General features: G+C 39.4%; 1 protein-coding gene across 1 annotated transcript in view; it reads right to left on the reverse strand.

The window, feature by feature from the left end:
- Positions 1-20624, reverse strand: part of PRKAR2B (protein kinase cAMP-dependent type II regulatory subunit beta) — a 93894-nt gene that overhangs the window by 51548 nt on the left and 21722 nt on the right. The window contains exon 2 of the mRNA XM_054188222.1: positions 9205-9240. Coding sequence (XP_054044197.1) covers positions 9205-9240 — 36 coding nt within the window. The remainder of the gene's footprint in view (positions 1-9204; positions 9241-20624) is intronic.

Genomic DNA, 20624 nt, shown 5'->3' on the forward strand with positions numbered 1-20624 from the left:
TTGGGACAAATATTGATAGCCCTCTCTATAGCAACCTATCACACAGCACAAGACTTTACCTCTTTCTTCCTGCCATCGCCCCTCCCTCCCTTCTCTTGCCTTCTTTCCTCCCTTCCTCCACCACCTCAGACTCTGCCTTCTAGTATACATCTACTAAATCTCTTCTTTTATTAAGCTTAGTGTTAAAGTGTTACGACAAAACAGCTTAAGCACGGCCATATCTAAAATCTGGCATGACATTAATTTACAAGAGCTAGCCTATTTCTGTAATTTGGCTGCATAAATGGGCTCTGAAAAATTTGTATTCAACCTCTGCTGATGATCTATACAAGGAAACACTTTGCCACACCATGCTAGAATCTGCTTCAGATTTTGGACATTTAATAAAGGAATAAATGAATGTTGAAAGTGAACTACTTAGAAAGCTCCAGAAGTAATGCACAGATAGCCTAAATTTTGTTTTCTTTTGAGTAAGAATACTCCTGTCCAACTATTCACTGTAGTATGGAACAGTCGTAGTATGGATGCAATGCAGTCCAGAGAAGAAAAAGTTTCACGGGCAGAACCTTTACAAGAACAGCTAAAACAATCGAACAAGGAAGGAGGCAGACAAGCTTCTGAGCGCACAAGCTCTTCTTCCTATCTGCATCAAAAGCAACAAATCTCAAAGTAACAACAACTCAGGAACAAGTACTCCAAGTTTAACGTCATGATGTTATTTTGTTGGACATTCTGAACAAAAACAGTGGTTAGCATTTGGAAGCTAATGTGCACACTCTCTAAGCATCCTTAAGCCTATGTTATTACATCATTTTTCTATAGAAACTTTTTGCAAATTCCCAGAATATATGAGGAGGCTAGACAGAGCCAATTAAACTCTTGTGTCTGTGATTGTCTCATTTGCTTGTGAAGTGCTCAGCAAGAGAAACTGAAGAAAGGAAGCTGGATCACTTGGTTATGGGTTGGGTGGGAAAGAGCTTCTATTGCTAACTTTCCACAGACCCCAGAGTGTTGTGGGGCAGGCCACTGAAATCAGTTCTTCAGCCGCAAGAGTTTCACCTGTGCTTTGAGCAGGACCAGGACCAGACTGAAGCACAGCTCTCTCCCTGACTCAGTGGCTATAAGGTGCCCACAGTGCAGTGCACCGAGCCCATATCATTATACAGCAGCCTAAGCTCAGTCCAGAGACAAGTCCCACCAGCTCTTGTGGCACCTGATATCAGAAGCTACTCTTGGGAAGACCCTGTGGCTCGTTTCTCCCTGTGACACTGGCCATGGGTAACTCTGAATGAGCAGATGGAATATATGAGTTGCAAGTTTCACTATGGCACATAGAAAAAAAACACAGCATAGACACACCACAGGGCAGAGAGATATAATCACCTGACCTTTAAACTGCTGTGCACATACAATTACAGCTATACTCTGTTGGAGCTATGATGCTAAGTGCTTCACAGAAAGAAAACAGGGATCTCACGTAGGGCATTCAATTTCTGATGCAGGCAAAATTAGCGATACACATTCTGACTTGAATATTGATGCTCCACTTCCTATAAGCTTGGGATACTCCTCATTCATGAATGGAAATGGGTGTTGGGAAATTCCTCAAGGTTCGTGAAGCATTTAAGTGTTACAATGATGGTAACTCTAAGAGAGACCGTGACAAGGAAAGACAATTTTCTCTGTAAGGACTGGAGAGTAGGGACTATACAACGCATTTGTGCAAAATCACAAAATAAAGATGGGAGTATGTTACACAGAATCACAGAATTGTAGGGGTTGGAAGGGACCTCTGGAGATCATCTAGTCCAACCCCTCCTGCCAAAGCAGGTTCACCTAGAGTAGGCTGGACAGGAATGCGTCCAGGTGGGTTTTGAATATCTCCAGAAAAGGAAACTCCACCACCCCTCTTGGGCAGCCTGTCCCGGTGCTCTGTCACCCTCAAAGTAAAGAAGTTTTTTCTCATGTTGAGATGGAATTTCCTGTGTTCCAGCTTGTGTCCGTTGCCCCTTGTCCTGTCACCAGGCACCACTGAGAAGAGCCTGACCTCATCCTCTTGACACCCACCCTTTAGATATTTATAAGCATAACCTGAATTTGGTTTGGGGGTTGTTCATCAGAACAAGCAGAATCAGTAACTCTGCTTGAAGAACTACACTGGAATGACTGGTCCATCAATGAAGTTCTTTATTCTTCTTCCTTCTGTCACTATGATTTGATATGCTTCTACAATGACACTGTCTCCTACCTGAGCATTTCAAAGGGGAGTTTACAGTTACTTCATTCCTCACCATTATTTTGGGTACAACTCCAGTTTCTGCTTTACTGTATAAAAGGGGATAGCACTTCATTTCAATTAGCTACCTTTCTCTGACAATTTTTAACATGCCATAGGAAAGTGGGTGCCAATCCTCTTTAAGAAAATATAAATATAATTCAAGCAGATTGGAATTACAAATGAAATACTGTTCCTAGGGGCATATTCTATCCTTGGCTAACGCCATTGATTTGCTCTTTCTAAATAATAGTTTATATGTAATAATTGAATTGAATATCACCTGTGTTCTCCCATACTTATAATTTCAGAAAGCAATTAGCCATTCCTTCACTGACAGGCCACCCATGGTCTAAATTCAGAAAAATTCCTCAGTGTTTCTTAAGTAGGTTGTCACATTTTCTGTAGAAATCATTAAACTGAAAACTAGCAGTGATATATGTAAATGCTACTGTGGGCATGACTAATCCACAGTCCACACATCTGTTCAGAATAATGAAGCCCAAAACTTTTATCTTGTCACTTTCTTCCTAATGGCACCTTACGCAAAGACGAAGAATGAGATTAAGAATAGATAAATTGTTCTGGCAAACTTGCTCCCAGATTTTTCCCTTTTATGAGGGCTGCGCAGAACCTCCCTCCTCCTTTCTGAACGCGTGCCAAAAAGCAAGCATCCATCATATGCCAGGCAGAGGCGTGAGCCCTGTGCGTCAGAGGGGGGAAGCTGAGAACACCCATCACCGCCGCGTGATGAGGACACAGCCAACTCGGGCAGGACGCCACAAGGACAGCCCTGTAACGTGACCTGTGTGTGACAAAGTGTGCACATGTGTGTCCAGTTTCTGATGCAGTGGCACTGTGCTGCTACCAGTCGTGCAGTCACAAGGCTCGGAGATCTGACAGGCAACCCACCACTGGCATCATCATTATTAATAATGATGCTATAAAGTACTCACTAACTTGTTTGTGAAGCATTTAACTGTGTGTATGTAGCATTTTAATAAAAGCAACGAGCTTGAGGGGCTTAGAAATTAATCAGTGTACTTAGATTAAAAGATTTACCTACTTCTGAAAATTCTAAAAGGATTGAAAATGTCATAAGTTTCCCATTAAGTGTTTTCTGCCAACTGAGATTAACAGAAAATATTTCTAACCTGTGGAAATTCCTGCTGGAAAATATTTAAATAATTGCAAGGCTTGAGCAGAAGTCAATTTAATTGACTTCTTTACCAATTCAAATTAACTACCATCTGTGTTAGACAATTCCATCATCACAGCTTTTGGACACCTCAATTAAGAATAAAGAGAATGTTGCATCATGTTAAAATTTTCTAAATCAAAATTTGTAGTTAAGTAAAATGAGTTTTGATTCTTAGAAAACTTCTGTACTTCCATAAAAAGAGAAAAAAGAGGGGGAAAAATTAAAAAAAAACCAAATAGGCCACTAAATACAGTCTCGTCTTTATCAGAAATTCCTACAATACAGAACTGACCTCCATACAAAAATATTTTGGATTTGAATACCTGCTAAATAAATTAAACATATCCTTTTCAAAGGGCATAAAAAATGGCTTCCTTCTTTCTCAGCCTTTCCTCTTCAGTTAATCAGCCATGTAAAAGTGACAGTTCTTGGCAGTGTGTGTAAAGCCAAAAAATATTTCCAAGTTCAACAAGTGCAAATACAGAAAAGTTTCAAAGTTAAAAAAAAAAAAAAGAAAAAAAGAATATTTGTTGCACAGAGATATCCTCTACTGTCATGTGAGATTCTCTCTTTCTCAGTTAGGTTGATGGCTGATGCAGTAGGTGTATAATGTAGGCATCAATTTACTTATAATGTGTTTCTCTCTTTTCTTTGGAGAAGTCCTTACTGGCATCCACAGTGAAGAAGCCTGAAAGTTTTTGCCTTCTCTGCTTCCTTCTGTTCTTTCCACAAGAGCGGCATTGCTTTGATTGCAAGTTTATTCCAGATACACCTAAGCCAGTTTCTCCCTAGAGGTTCAGCACTGATGTACTCTGCCTACGTTGACTATGTTTAAATTATTTTTGCTTAGAGCTTTATGGAGAGCTGGCAAATAAGCTACTTCTCTTTCCCACTTGGTTGAGAGAACAATATTTTAAACTTCATTTACTTCCTTTCCACAGGACAAAAATGGTATTTTGAAGTTGGACGTTGTTTGGGAGAGAAGAATGAAGTTATCTCTGTTGCTGTAAGAGATGCTCCACAGATGCCTTTGAGCCAATCTCGCAGTTCTTCTTAGCCTGAGAAGGCCAACTCACAGCAACCTCAGTCAGGTTCTCTTCACTCTTTCACAAGCCTACGCAGATACACAACTGAAGTAACCTCACAGACTGTTACCTATTTCTTAATTAAGATGATATAATACATTTGTATATATTACTAGTAAATGGGTATAAATAGCCTCCGTAAATAGTATCTATCAAGTATAAATTTAAGCTCATTCTGTAGGAAACCCATGCTGGTTTTGCTACATTATTCTAAACTCCCGCTAGTATTTAATGAGATAATTTACTTGTTTATCTATCCATCAAGATACTGAAAAGCAGGAATCTAATGCTTCTGCTAACAAACAGAACTACATCAGTTTTTGAACCCTAAGTATCTGTCATGATTTGGGCTGTTCTGACCACTGAGACCAATGACAGATGCTCTCTCCACACCTCTCTCTCCAAGGAGAGATCGGAGAGAGAGAAAGACACTTATGAGTTTAGAAGAAACTAAACTACTTTAATGAAAATATTAATAGTAAAACAAAAAGAAAATAATGAAATATATACAATATATACAGAACTGTATCAAGCTCCCAGGGTGACGATCATGTCACCAGCAGACACTGGGAAAGTTCCAGACTGGACTCAGTGATGGCTGGGAACTGGATTACGGATCTGGAGCCAGGAATGCATGGATCAGGATCAAAGGCAGATGAACAGACAGAGTCCTCCCTGGACATCAGCCATTGAAGAAAAAGGGCTGACTCTTTGATCTTTAGCTTTTATACTGAGCACGATGGAATACCCTGTTGGTCAGTTTTGGGTCACCAAAACTGTCCTGTCTGCTTCTCCCCGCAGGTGGGACTCCTCTACGCTTTTCCGCTTCCGACCCTCCAATGGGGCAAATAACAAAGCTAGTGCCCTTGGTTGTTAGGGCAATACGTATAAGCAAGAGCCCTTCTGCATACCATTCCCTGGCATAAATTTGAACAATCAGGTCTTATCTCTCTGAGAGCGAACAATGACTCCATAACCTGCTGTTAATTTTCAGAAAGTTCAATTAGTTAGAAGAGGCTTAGCTAAAAAGTAAAATTACTGAACAGAAAATTGGTTCTGTTTTACCTCAAGCCAGGACATTACCTTAGACGGATGGAAAGTAATCTCATCCATAGCAAGAAAGTATCTGTCTATATTCAGAAACTGCATCTCTTGGCTACCTCAGCTTGTTCAGGAATTTCCGCTCATTTTTCACCTCATGAACGTACTCACAACTTTCTCTTCCACTTCATGCTGCTTCTACCTCCATGTCCCCCTTTCTTCCCGTTCACATCTCTTGATCACCCCAACAGTTTTTCTCCTTTCTCTTTATCTCAGTCCCACCAGAATTTAAAACAAAAATTAAGATTTAACTACTTGCAGCTGTCTTGCTGTTTATTCCAGCTCTATAAAGTATTTTTAATCTCCCCTTCTTGCTAAACTCCTCTGTTTAAGACTATGATATCTACTATTCTTTGTGCATAGTCTAGAACAATGGAGTATACTATTAACTAGCCCATAAGCAGCTATGTCATCAGCACGATGGCATATGCATATTTTATGTATAGAGCCCACATTGCATATATAGACACACATATCCATTAACACATATAAGAGATATTAAATTATGTAGCTCAATAAATTTTAAAAATTGAAATTCAAGAACAATTAATTGATCCCAGCTTACTTATGCCTTTATCTTCTACATACCAGTGACAGTACATTAATACATTCACAGCATGTTAACAGGAACAGCTGTTAAATAATAAATGCCTTACTATATTGTTTTCAGCAGGTGCTTCAGCAATTAAACTCTGTCTGCTTAATTTCTAGCTCAGTTAGGAAAAAATAACTACATCTTATGCCACCAAGTAAAATACTAGGCATTATCCAAAGAATAACAGAAACATCAAAAATCGAGACATCCACTGTAGAGAATTATTGTTCTTTGTGAAGAAAATGTGTTTCATCTCCTGGCTTCTCCCTGCTTACCACTGCAAGAGCTGAAAAAGCAGCTTTTAGCAGAAGAGTTTAGGAGCCTTCGTTGCGGTTATCATTGGATGTTTTGCCTCAGCTGGTGTCAGGATTTCAGTTCTTTCTCCATCCCACCATTGGCTAAAGGCAGCCACTACTACACTTCTTTCAGATGTAGTTATTTGGGAGCCACAGCGCAGGTCAGTTGGAGACACAATGAAAATCAACACACCAAAACCTCCTGCATTTCTATTTTCTTTAAATCAGTGCACCCTCAGACAGCACAACTCCTAGGTCTATGCAAGGGAACTAGAGACAACCTATGGGCAGAGGGGTGACAAGGGCAGGGACCCTAAAGTCGGAATCAGTCTGCAGTATCACTAGATCAGATGCAACATGAAACCATGTGCTACAGCCAACTCTCCAAATATTCATCATTAACTTGGAGTAATGTTCATCATTAACTTGGAGTAATGTTCATCAGAAGCAAATTTTCAAAAGCACTCAAGAATCAACAATCTTGCACATTTCAAATTTTAAAATAGCTTTTAGCTAAATAGCCCAAAATTGAGAGAAACCCACGTTCTAGAAAAACACTACGTTTCATTTGGTCAGTCTCTCATTTCCTAAACGTGAGAATCAACTTTGATTACAGAATGCTATTAAGCATAAAAAAAAACAGCTACTATCTGCCTTTTCCATTTGCAAAGTATCTTGACTACTTTTATGTAACCATTGTTCAATTAAAAAAAAGTATCTAAAAATATGGTTAGTACCACAAACATCACAGAATCATAGAATGTGATCCTGTGAATCCCTGTAAGATGTTTGTATTATCAGCACAGTTTGTTTCATATTTTTAATTTTATATTCTATCAATCAAGTTTCTTATATGTACTGCATCTCTCCAGAGTCACTTAGTATTGAGGAAGAAAAGTAGGAACTATCACCTTTCATAGGCTTTCTTGTTTGAAAAATAATTATTTTGACTATTAAAGCTGGCAGAAACTTAATAAAACAATACATATAGTAGACTGCAGTATGACCTTGTTCCAGCTGGGAGTATATCCACATGATTTACATCTGGACCATTCCATGCAACTTGACTCATTATCCTGAATAAGATAATTTTATTTTATCTCTCCACAAGACCAAAACACATTAAATATTAATTACCTATAGAAATTATTTCCCTCATAATTGCGCAAAAATTTCAGGCTTCTAACATGTTTTTAGTTTCCTTTTAAAGGAACATCAAAAATAACTGATTTTTTTTTTCCGGAGCAAGTATTAGCTTTTCAAACAATCAAACTCTCTTACTGAAATGCAAACGCTTATCACACATCTGTTATAAGGACTGCATTCATTAAAGTCAGCTATCAATCAGTCACAGTAAAACTTGCCTTAAAACAGGGAATGTAATTTGCATAAAGCCCTGCTCACTGTTACTGAGTGCTAGTTAACGAATCATTCCTTTCCTTTCATGCTACAGCACCTCAGGAAGTATTATCATTACTTAAAACATGAGAATATTTGGAATTCATTACATTTTCTTACTTTGTGCTACATCTGCTAGGCACCAGTCCTGCAAATGCAAACCTCCGTTTTTCTATGCAGTTCCTTAGTAATCCTGAGGACCTCCACTAACATTTTTATATTGACAAGGAACTATCTGACCGAGGTTGTAAGCAGCAAAATTAGAAGTCTGGATAGGCTTACTGCATTATGGAATACAAACTTATTACATTTACTAAAAATGACTTGCAGTTGAAAACAGAAACCATTTTATAGTTAGATTTTAAACTTAGCATACTGAGACGCCTAGAAACAGCTCACATCTCCGTCTCTGCTGACTCTTATGAGTCAGTCATGAGTCTCACTACATTTAGTGGTGGCTCTTACGCCCCATATTCAGAATCATAGTATTTCAAACTAATAAGACTTAGGTTCTGGGCCTCATGGTTCAAGTGAAAAAAGCCCTCAAAAATGAAGCCTCCAGGCTACGATACAGCAGAACAACAAGGAAAGGCAAAGAATATTCATTTTTAATGACACGTAATTTGGAGAGATCTGTTACATGTAATGGAATAAGGTAAATCACCCTCTGAGCCGGCACGAACCAAGTTAACTTGAAGAATACCCAAACCGTCACCAAGCTAGGCAGGTGCAGCCCTGGCACAACACACCATCACCAGCAATACGGCCTCTAGGACCCGATCTGCCAGCTCTGCACAGCACAGCAACCCACTCTGTACACAAACCAGCTCGGTCTTGAAAAACACAGGGAGATGTCTAGCACAGTTGTACATTTTCTTACGCATAGCTCATCACCAAATTGTGTTTCAGGCCATCTATGAAGTAAGCAAGACAACCCTGCAACAGATGACATTCAGTTCTCCCTTTCAAAGTTCAGTTCTGTTAAGACTAAAATTATTTTCTTTAAAAGAAAAAAGAAAAGCTTAGTTCTTTCATAAATTCAACAGCAACAAGAAGGCTTCAATGCAAATTCTGCGACCTGAAACCTTGGCTACATTTTTCAGTAAAACAGGTAACAAATTTGTGGTTAACCTGTCAGTCATCTTTAAAGAAATCTGACTAATGTTGCATTATGTTTGACATGACAACCACAGTCAGCATTATGCTTCAACTATTACATAGACCAACAAAACATGCAACTTTATCCAACTTACCTGATGCCCGTCTGGTGAATCGATTTATCACTGGAGCTGAAAGAAAATACATTTCAATTAGATTCTTTTTGTAACACACTTGAGTTATACTTCCTTCAAAGTGCAACAACCGTAAAACTCTGTTAACCATTATTTTTGTATCTTTGTAGAAAGTAATGTTAACTTCATATACACTTAAACTTTTAAGCAGCTTTGCAAGAGATGGTAGATAATAACCAGTAAGCTTTCAAGACCATTTTCAGCTTATTAAGTTACTGTTACTTATTGCTGTTCACGACTGGCTGTGAAACATTTAGATCTGCATTTCCAATTATTTATTGAGAGCACAGAAATTGGCATCTTGCAAACAATGACGCAAGCATGGATTAAAAAAAAAAAATGTAAAAAAAACTTATTTTACTTTTACAAAATATACCTATTAGAAATCTGGCACCAAAGATACTCCTATAGAGAAAAAGACTAATTCGCAATCCCCTCTGAAAGACCAACTTTTGCTTTGACTAACCTCTAAAACTCCTTGGGTAAGTCCGTAACAGCGTCAAGCCCTGCCCAAACCCCAGTTTTACAGTGCAAATGACTGTTTTATAGTGCCATCTTGGCACATCTCCAACTGTGTGCCGCAAACATTTGGAATCAGGCTCCTGTCTTGATTCCAACTGGGAGAGATCGCAAAATACATCTTGAAGCACACAGTTTTGTCTCAATATTTCATTTCCAGGTTTACCAGCTTCTTCAAGAGCTACTAGAGATAAAGAAATAATGTTTTTCCTTCCAAATAGAACCTTCAGTCTGCTTCTAATTAGTGTGAAACACTGGTCTTGAACTCTACTTTCATGTGATATGTTAACTGCTGGAATAAACAGTAAGAAGAAAATCTGAATGACCTAATTTCAAACGTGGGCAGGAGCTACATTAAAAATGTATGCCCTTACAGTGCTTATTAACATTCAACCTTAAAAAAATTGCTCTTAATGTTTATGTGTAATTGAAAAATGAAAAATATTGAACTTTTTTATTTTATCCCACTTAATTTTACATGGGACTTATGCATCATTTCTTCAACATCTAAGCCAAGATAAAAAGAAAAAAAATTGCTGAGAAAACCGGAGAGACGGCAACAGCTTGAGATGCAAACTGACTTTTTATTCCTTTGGGGAGAAAAAAAACAGAGCAAAGCTACAATTTCTGAACCACAGTTGCAGACGGTTTGTGTAAGCACATACAGTAGTGACAGGTCCAAGTGGTACGACAGACACTGGGAAACCCGACTACAGCGGCTCAGAGTGCTAGTCACGAGCAAGGAAACCTCTGGTGAACAAGCTATCACAAACCCCAAACGTATATATAAATAAACAAAAGAGTAACATAACCAGCAAAGTTATTTTTAAATGTGAATTCTAATTCCTCCCAACATTTTTTTTTTTTTATAAAAAGACAACAAAATTCAGACATGTTTTTTATTAGAGCAGATACCATATTTTGTGCAACTACTGTTTTGTAATACAGGGGACTGTTTCATTCCTCAAAACTTTTCATTTTGTCAGAAGGGTTATGGGACAAATTCATTTCAGGACACCAGTCATGACTGTCACCATCAGACGTCTCAGCTGTTACCTCCCGTGTGTAAATTAGCGGCAGTTCTCAGCAGATGTGCTCATATAAAAAAAAAATAAAAAATGGAATCTGACATATTTCTAACAAGAAAGCACAAAATAGTGCTCTGCTCCCATTCAAATGCTTTCCCCAAACTCAGGGAGGGTATTTGGCTTTGACTGGCAGTTCTGTACATCATTTGTAGATAAGAAGATTTAATTCCTCTAGACAGCTACCTCAGCACATTTTACCAACACAAAAATAATACAACTTTGAAAAATGAACATCTAACACAAAACTAACATAATTTGGAGACCAGTTCTCTTACAAACAAGTTACTGGGACTGTTCAAGAGAAGTCCTTTTCCACCTACTTACAGCTACATACTTCTAAATTCACTCTTTTATTTGGCTGGCTAAATTAAGGGAGCTTAATTTATTTTTCCAATAAATTTTACAAATTATTTACTATTAGAGAAAAAAAATAGCAAGAACCTTGATAAGCAACTACTTCTGAGCTCATGTGAATAACCAGTGTTTGAGCAGCAACCAGGCAAAGCCTCTTCCCCAGACTGGGATTTCATGAAGGTCATCCAAATGTGTTACTGGGATATTTTAGAACCAGCACCCACAGTTCTTTGCTATGGAGCAAGCTGAACTACTCTCTATTTCTCTTGTAGCAAATCGTAACATACTTTTGCTGCCCAGAAAGATAGGAGCATTAGCTTACAGGAAGGTCTCAGAATCATCAGCCCTACAGAAATTTAGCTGGTATTTTCACTACAAAGCAGGTGCGTGGTCAACCAAGCTGTTATGATGGCTGGCAGGATAAGCATAGTAAGGTGGGCAAAAGAGAGTTTAAGAAGCATACTGCTGGAACCATAAAATAAATAATTAAATTATCTTTCAAACATGTCAGGAGGTGAAAGTCTTGGCTCAGAATCAAATGGACAAATCAATGGCAGAAATATTCAATGAGAGATATTAAAGGCTCCTCCTGGAGCCACAGAGCATATTTCCAGGGAAGAAGCACTACTTGCTCTGCCTGTACTTATCTTCCCTGAATATCTTTTGTTAGCCACTGGCCTTACCGAGTTCTGGGCTAGGCTGACTCTTAGGTTTGGACTGAGATGACTGTCCTGATCCACAGGGTTCAGGTGAAAGTGTCACCCAGAGAGTGCCACGCCAAGAGACAGTCTTGGCATCCAGGTTTAATTATGAGGGCAGCTTTGAAATCCTGTTCACAGGCCACAGGGATATTGTGCTTAACCTATGGGCTCAAGCTCCAAGGTACACACACACAAGAAGCGGTGCTCAGGTCCTGTGCTTCCCACCCTGCCGCTGCACTGCTGCCCAACACCTGGCTCCCCCCTCTCTTCCCAGCCACATCCACAAGCGGCTTCTCAGGGCTTTCAGTGCCAGTCTGCAGGCACAGCAGAAAGCAGGTGGTGTTTGGGCTCTGTAGGCTGCCCGAGGACTTCTCCCTACCATGAGAAACCCAGGAAACCTTGTCAGAGCTACCGCATCCCTGACAACACCCCCTTTGCGACAGTGCTCACACACGCCACTTCACAGCTCCACAATATTCCAGTGAGGGTAAACTCAGGAAGGGAATGGGCTTGAGGCAATACTTACTATTGCTATTGAAGTCAACTCTACAGCAAAAATATACCTTATCTTAAAGGTTATAGTGACATTGTGCTGAAGATTGGTTGCTTGGAGTGATTCAATAAAACAACTGGCTATAAAAGATACTGCTTAAAGTAACTCACAGCTACAGCCCCCCCACAAGACTTGTGCAAAATGTAAAAAGAACAAAAAACCCCATGGATTGCAAAACCTCATCATTGCAAAATCCAGAGATTTTTCCCAATAAAGGGTAAACTGGCATGCAGATAAATTCAGAATATGTCCGGTGACATTTGATCTTTTTTTGCAGGAAGAGAAAGAGCGCTGCGCCACAACGGAGTAACGTCCTGCTGTGCACAGAGGATCTTGTTGAAGTGTGTGGCGTCATTCCAATATTAAACCTGACTCTTCATGTTCTAGTTTGTCTCAACCAACATCAATTACGACCTTACATAGAGGAAAATGAATAAAGGCAAAAAAGGATAAATGACAGGAGGTTGTATCCTGACAAAGTTTTGAATAAATTATCATTTGAAACTGTGTAAGCTATCGATCCTCACGTGACGTATTACAATTGTTTTGTTCTTAGCAGCACCACATAAGAGAGAATTCCACAGTCTGAAATCTTACCTGCTGCTAACTGAAATTCATGTTTGCAAATCATTGCTCAGATGACTGTACAAACGTACAGTTTTTAAAGTATTTTGGCAATACAGATCAAGTAAATAAACAGAAATAATTGATAAAGGATCAAAGGAGGCTGAAGTGTTTTAATGTATCTATTCAGCAATAATATAAGCTGTAAAAAACAACATCAAACTACATGAAGCATGCACTAAAAATATTTCCATCACTCAACAACTAGCTAACCATTGCTCTTTTCTCCACTGTATTTTACCACTCATACTACTTTTTATGAGCATTAAGCAGTCATCACAACAGCCCTGCAACACAACAGACCATAAAAGCAGCGTGATTTTGTAAATAGAAGAAGAAATGGGGGGGTCTATGGAATTGTTTGCAGAGCGCCAAGACTAAGGTGGTGATGGTAAGAAAGGATCCCCAGCTGGACATCCTCTACACGCTTGACTTGTTCTGCTGGCTTGAGCTGTCCCTTTTTGCAGACTCACAATTTAAGTGCTCAAAGTCAAGTTTGCTTCAGAAACTGTCAGAGATTCTTGTGCCATTAATGTCACCTGGAATAAGAAGCTAAACACACTGCAGACATTAGACATGCAGCCTTCCTAAGAAGTCAGGGACTGTCAGCCTGGGATTTAACAAGAGGTTCTGCTTGCCAGGGGCTGCTGAGGACGTGCTCAAGCACTCCCTGACAAACAGATCTGTAAGCTGTGCTTTCTGCAGGTCTGCAAATCCAGGCAAATACACAGCCCTGTGCCGTGCCGCAGGGGGCATGGGACCCCCACCTGTGCCCAAGCCATGGTGAGCAGATCCGGGTCCCTGCAGCTGTTCCTGTGGATGGAGACCATCAGGAGACTGCTGAGGCCACACTTACAGCAATTCAAGGCAATGATCTTTTAGAGCAAATTCCGCAAAGGCAAAACGCTGGCTCTGAGTGACGAGGGTTGGCAGGAGATTAGTGATTAATCTTCAGTATTAGTAAAAATTAGAACACTTTCCACAAGCCTCACTTTCAATTAGCCACTGTAATTTCTTCATAGGGCAAAGGGCTAAACAACCTTAAAAAAACCCAACCAACCAAAAAAAATTTAATTCAGCCATTACATGTCTAAAGCCCTCAAATTTGGAAGCCCACTGCTCCAAAAAACCCCAGCTCTATTTACAGTGCGAGAATATTGCCAGTATATCTTAAAGGGTAGACACAACAGAAATATCTGCACCACAGTGTGTCATCCTTGTGTGAAAGATGTAAACACCCCAAGTGAGGTTAGGACACAAGAATCATAGCCAAATCACACAGTTTTTTTTACCCTGTTGAGGGCAAAGCAGCGTTAAGATTCTCAAGGACCTGTGAGTCCGTGGGTTAAACATAGACCAAATTTCAACAAGAGACCGAGAACCCGCACTCAACACACCGCATGATTTTATACAGTTTAACTAGTGGTTTCAGAAGAGTTATTCCTGGTTTACACATGGGGTTTTCATCACATATCTCAAAATCCCAGTCCAAGTTTTAACCAACGAGCACTGTGGACATTAGGGACTGTACCTTTTCAGTTCCAAGCTCACCTATTCTCAGAGGTCCAGCAACTTTCAGAAATACTTTGAATTATGCCTATCATAATCATATTCTTACATTATGCAAATTAACGTTCACTTGCCTCTTTTCATGAACAGATTATAAATTAGAATGAACTAATCAGAACAAGAGAAAAAACAAATCTAAATGAATGACTTTCTAAAATACATGCTTTAGTCAGATTTATGTTTTTATGTCCTAGATGGATGAAATACAGTTAACTCCCCATTAGCCAGGACAATGATAGACTGGGACACCAATAGTAATAATTTGGAGCCCTCTAATTTCATAGAATCACAGAATTATTTAGGTTGGAAAAGACCTTTCAGATCATCTAGTCCAACCGTTAACCTAGCATAGCCAAGTCCACCACTAAACTATGTCCCTCAGCACCACCATCTACCCGTGTTTTAAATACCTCCACAGACGGTGACTCAACCACTTCCCTGGGCAGCCAGCTCCAATGATTGATAACCCTTTCGGTGAAGAAATTTTTCCTAATATCCAATTTAAACCTCCCCTGGTGTAACTTGAAGCCATTTTTGTCTTGTTCTATCACTCATTTCTTTGGAGAAGAGACCAACCCCCATGTCGCGACAACCTACTTTCAGGTAGTTGTAGAAAGCAATAAGGTCTCCCCTCAGCCTCCTTTTCTCCAGGCTGAACAAATCCAATTTCCTCAGCCGCTCTTCATAGGACTTGTGCACTAGACCCTTCACCAGCTTCATTGCCCTTCTTTGGACATGCTCCAGCACCTCAATGTCTTTCCCTCCATTGCAGGAAACTTTCCCTTTAGAGTTCAGGATTATTCCAGGTAGAATGATTAGTTCAGAGCACTCCCAGATAAGATAATACAATTATGTTAATGTACCTTCACACTAATAAAACCTCACAAAATCTCAAGAAAGGCAGGACAAGCACCACCACTGCCACCCAAAGGAGTCACCCACAGCCAGTCTCAGCAGGGGCATTCCTGCCTCTTCCAGTGCTGTTGTAGGGTCAACATTGCTGGTGCTGAGCTTAGGCTAACAAAACGGTCTTCCCAAAACTAACTCCAGCCAGATGACTCTGCATGCCGAGTTCCACAGGAACATCATGGGGCACCAGAGTTGCCCCCACACAGGAGTGGCTGTGGGGCAGCACAGGAGCTGGCTCTAAAAGCAGTTCAGCTGTGCTTGTGCTACCAGCACATGTAGCAGTGGTGCAGGTAAACCACAACCACAATGGCACAGCCCATCCACAACAGATCATTTCCCAGTGGAGAATTAAGACCTGATTGTATTTACAGTCAGTATCACAGCCGAGGTCAAGATACATGGTCTTTTTTTCCTTAGCATCTGTAAATATTAAGTAGTACTAGAATACAGATTTAAGAAAATGATAAAATGAAGCTGTTAAATGAAATTACATAAATTATGTCATAAAACTGTACAGTAGAGATCTTTATATTCCTTAAGAAATTTGTTACAGTTGGAATAACTTGAGAAACGATCCGCTTTACTCTGAAGAGCTATTCTTCCTTCCAGTTATCAGACTCTGGTTGGTACATTCACTGACAGTTTGAAGAAATGACTCTGACAAAGTAGGGAGTTGTCAGGTCTATGGAGAATGGTTCTCGTCTTTTCTCTGTGAAAGGCCATGACGGCTGTGAGGAATGAGGAGAGGGGATGAGCCATGGGAATATGCAACTATTAGTCAGAAGACAAACAAACAGCCCTTGCAATACAGTAGCTAGACAGAGCATAGCTTTCTAAATAAGTGTGTTTCAATTTCTGGAAATTTAAGAGCAACAGTAATATTTTAATGATGAAATACGTAAGATATATTTTATTATTTCCCTCACCAAATAAGTAAATCTCAAAAGATGATCTTTTATTAGAAGCAAAATTCAAGAACAGCACATAGGCTGGGCCTTTACACAAGGAGAACGGGTAAATCACGGCCACGCAGGTGCACACTGTAAGTAACACTTGGCTAAAGAACCTGAAAGGTTAGACAGCATCACTGCTGCCAAAGTTCCCAATAAACAAATCTTAGCACTTCAGGAGAGTCTGAAGTGCAGTCCAAAACACTGATTTTCTTTGGAGAGGAAGCCCCACAGCTCCTCAAAGGGTAGGATCTGCAGGCAGAGGGACCTGGCTGCATCTGAAGAAGGGTGTGCTGCTGGAAGGCATTGCAAGTATGGGCTCTTAGGAGAAGCAGCTGTGACTCCTTGGGGAGCATGCTACGTGCCCAAGGAGGCAGAATGTATATGTACACATGCATTCATACACACAGGCAGAATGCAGGCAGTGAGACATGAAGTAAATGCATGTTCTCAGGGAGTCCCGGAGACAGAGACTGAGAAGCCCAAGACGAGGAAGAAATGATGCTACAGTGGTAGTATTTACATTCTGCTGGGAAAAAAGAGTGAGAGGGGATAGCTTGACTGTTGCAAAAAAAGTAGATGTTGGTGAGAGAAAATAGCTACATCAGGTGGGATGCCCTAAGATTATTTTTTTTTAAATTAAAAATGGTATGTACAGATTTTAAAACCATCTGTACCACAAAAAATATATACATAATTATTCCTATCTCTGAAGACATCAACACATCTGTAAAAGAATAAAAACAGACAGAAACCAGAATAGCCTGTTATCCCTGTTTTTATAATAAGCAACAAATTAAACTAAAATTTACAAGAGGTTGTAGTCCTAAATACGGTTAAGTCAAACCCAAATTTTGAGATTTTTATTGTCTCTAGAGATTATTTCTTTTCATTTTTTGTTCTGGAAAATGAGTTCCATCTCACTATAGAATCGTTTCTCAAGCAAGCTGGGAAAGCCATATAGTCACAACAATTTGAGAACTACGCCAGATAACTGCCTTGCGCTCCTTGCGATTTAGCTCTGGACTTTGTATTTCCAGAATGATGTGCTAGTACACTAGGACTGCCCCTTTCCAACACCACACACTTCCAAAGGCTACACAGGGTTCTGTGGTCTCCTAGGATAACCTTCAAAGAAAGCTGAGATGGAGAATCCCAGCGACTTATTCTATTCTTACAAATACATAAACTATCTGGAAAAAAAGGCTGACAAAAACAGCACAGAAGGAAGCTGCTGTTCTTTAGGTATTTCATTCTGGATGCTAACGTGTATCTCCCAGGTGATACACACAAGTTGCTACTTCAAACCAAAACCAAACAGCAAACTCTCCTACCTCACCTCTCTCCAATGACTACACAGTAACAAGCCACAAATTATTTCTTCAAAACCCAAAAGCTTCACTTGATAACTCATGTCAAAAAAAGCTCAGTAAATTTTTTTGCAAATTAATTCCTTGATTATCAAGATGTCACCACACAAGAACATGAATTAAATACGTGGATAAATACCTCAGGTTTTGCTTTGCTGAAGATGAAAACTCTGTGTGTCCATTTAAACACATTAGTAAAACAGCAGCATTAGGAATGGAGTCCCTGAAAACATTTAATAAACAGAGAATCTAATATATTATTTCAGGGTTTTTTTACATTATTTCCAGGTTATAATTAGTGTTGATGTTAAATATATTTGTTTTTAAAATACTACTATGGAGCAGTACACTTTTATGGTCATGTTTTGACGTGTACATACAGCCAGTCATTATGCCATAGGTTGGCTGGTTATTTAACCTGTCATAACACAAACCTCAAAAGAGAGGCAAAGAAATCTTTCCCACTTTATCAGTTAAGAGATTTCAGCTCTTATGAATAATTGATGCTGCATGTAATTACTAACACTGAAAATAAAAAGATGAAATGCCTGTCTGATGTGTTAGTCCGATGACCCAACGCAGTGAAACAGGCTGTCACAGCCCATTAATGGGAACGAAATGCTGCTCTTGGAGAGCGTGTTTACTTTTCCCACCCAAGCAGTTCACTCGAGATTTGGGCTTTTTTTTTTTATTTTTAGATCTATCACTTCTTTCAGATTAATATCTCATATTAGAACATAAAAGTATTAAGTGAAGACATTGCTGTATTGAATTCTTCTCTCTGAAATACGCATTCTGTTACGCAGTGCCATATGCTACACATAGCACATTTCCCCTTACAAATTCATCCTCATCACTGTTTGTAACCAGTACGCTTAGTCGTTATCTCATTAAAAGTAACATCATCTAGATAAGAAAACAGGAAAAAAAAAAATCATTCACAGCAATTTTTCTAATTCTCAGCTACACCAGAGGCTGCAATAAATTAATTTGTGCTAGAATTTGCCTAGGCACAAGCTGAAGATATGTACCTGTGCAGAAGCGCTGGCCTGGAGCGCTTGCTGCCCTCAACCCCAGGTTACTCACTACGTATGATGAAAACTAACGGTGCGTATATGAAAAGATTTCCACCCACCAGAGAGAAAGCAAAAAGGAAGTACGAAATTAAGCCTAAAAATACCAACAGAATAAATGTATGAGGGAGGTCAGTCTTGCCGGGACATGCCCTGGGCTATGAAAACCCAGGCCTTCCCACAGAGCCAAAACCCAAGACCCAGAGAGCTGCTTTAGCTTGGTTGACACTTATAGATCCTGGGTTTTTTTCACCCTCTTATAGATCCTGCGTTTTTTTCACCCTCTGCTTTGTACACTTTACCAAACTGCCTATTTCTGCCTAGCAGAGTGGGCTGGGGTTTTTTAGTGGGGGTTTTTTTGTTTGGGTTTTTTTTTGTTTTTTGTTTTTTGTTTTTTTTTTTAACATGATCGCTATACCCCAACACTCCTTGTGGTAACATCCCTCTTTGCTAAGCAATTTATTAGCATTGCCAATGAATATTCTGCTATCGCCATAGCATAGTTTACAATTGCTACTAAACCTCATCTGATACAAAATGTCAGTAATGCTTTTATCTTCCTACCATCTGTAAATGGCTTCTTTCCACTTGAAATTTCATAAGCTATTTTAAGAATATTATGGTTATTTGCTTTCTAACACAGCAGCGTAGGCGTTCAGATCCAATTTCATGTTCTTTTCTGCTTTCTAATTCTGCTGCCTGAAGCATATTTACTAATGTATGCATGTTCCTAGTCAGAATGGGAGAAAAAGTGGTCGTTCTGCCAAAGCTCTACCAGCAATGCCCACATCAGTTGGGTGGTGCTGCTCACCTGTAAAACCATCAAATTGTCATTTTATATGTCATCAGGCTTCAGGATCACCATCTGATAAGATGAAGAATAATTTGCACCTGTACTTGAATCAATATTTCGTCAAACTGCAAACAAGACCACCGAAGATTTTGTAAGAGTGACCTGTTCTCCTGAATTCCTGGTAGCCAACAGCTTCCCTTAACTATTACACAACTGTGTTATAGGCTTTTTTTTTTTTTTTAAATTTTGGGCTACAGTTTTTTGTCTCTTGACAGTACCTGCAAGTTACATTTATTACAAAGGAATAATGTTGCAAACTCTCTGATGGTAGTGGGTTGGAGAAGATGTCATGGCTGTCAGTATTCTTCTCCGAGGGAGTACATCTTTGTGTGGAGTTTATAATTATCTCATCTATTTTATATGGTTTAACAACCGTGAACATAACTGCTTTCTCCCATACACATTCATACTACCTGTGTTTAATCCAAAGCCTCAAACCCTTTAAGACTCAGGCTTTCCTACTATTATTCATGTTTTTGTCACTTTGCCATTAGGTTATTACAACAAATCCCACATGGGCAAACACCATTAAAAATTTCTGAAGTTAAGATTTTATACAAAGTCTCTGCCTGCTTCCCAGGACTACCTTAGCAGAAACCTGCGCTACAAAGTACCTTGATGAAGAAGTATATGAATATGTATGATCTACAATCTGCACTGCATGCTTATTCACTTCCTGGTGAAATTTAAGATTTTGGACTTGATGTGCATTTTAAAGTTTGCATATTTTAGGAACATTATGTACTTAAAGGAGGTTTCTCTTGCATTCATGATAATTCATTCTCAGCTGGTCAGAACTAAAACAGACAATTTTGGTA

The sequence above is a fragment of the Rissa tridactyla genome, chromosome 1 (genome assembly GCF_028500815.1).
Source record: "Rissa tridactyla isolate bRisTri1 chromosome 1, bRisTri1.patW.cur.20221130, whole genome shotgun sequence".
NCBI lineage: Eukaryota > Metazoa > Chordata > Aves > Charadriiformes > Laridae > Rissa > Rissa tridactyla.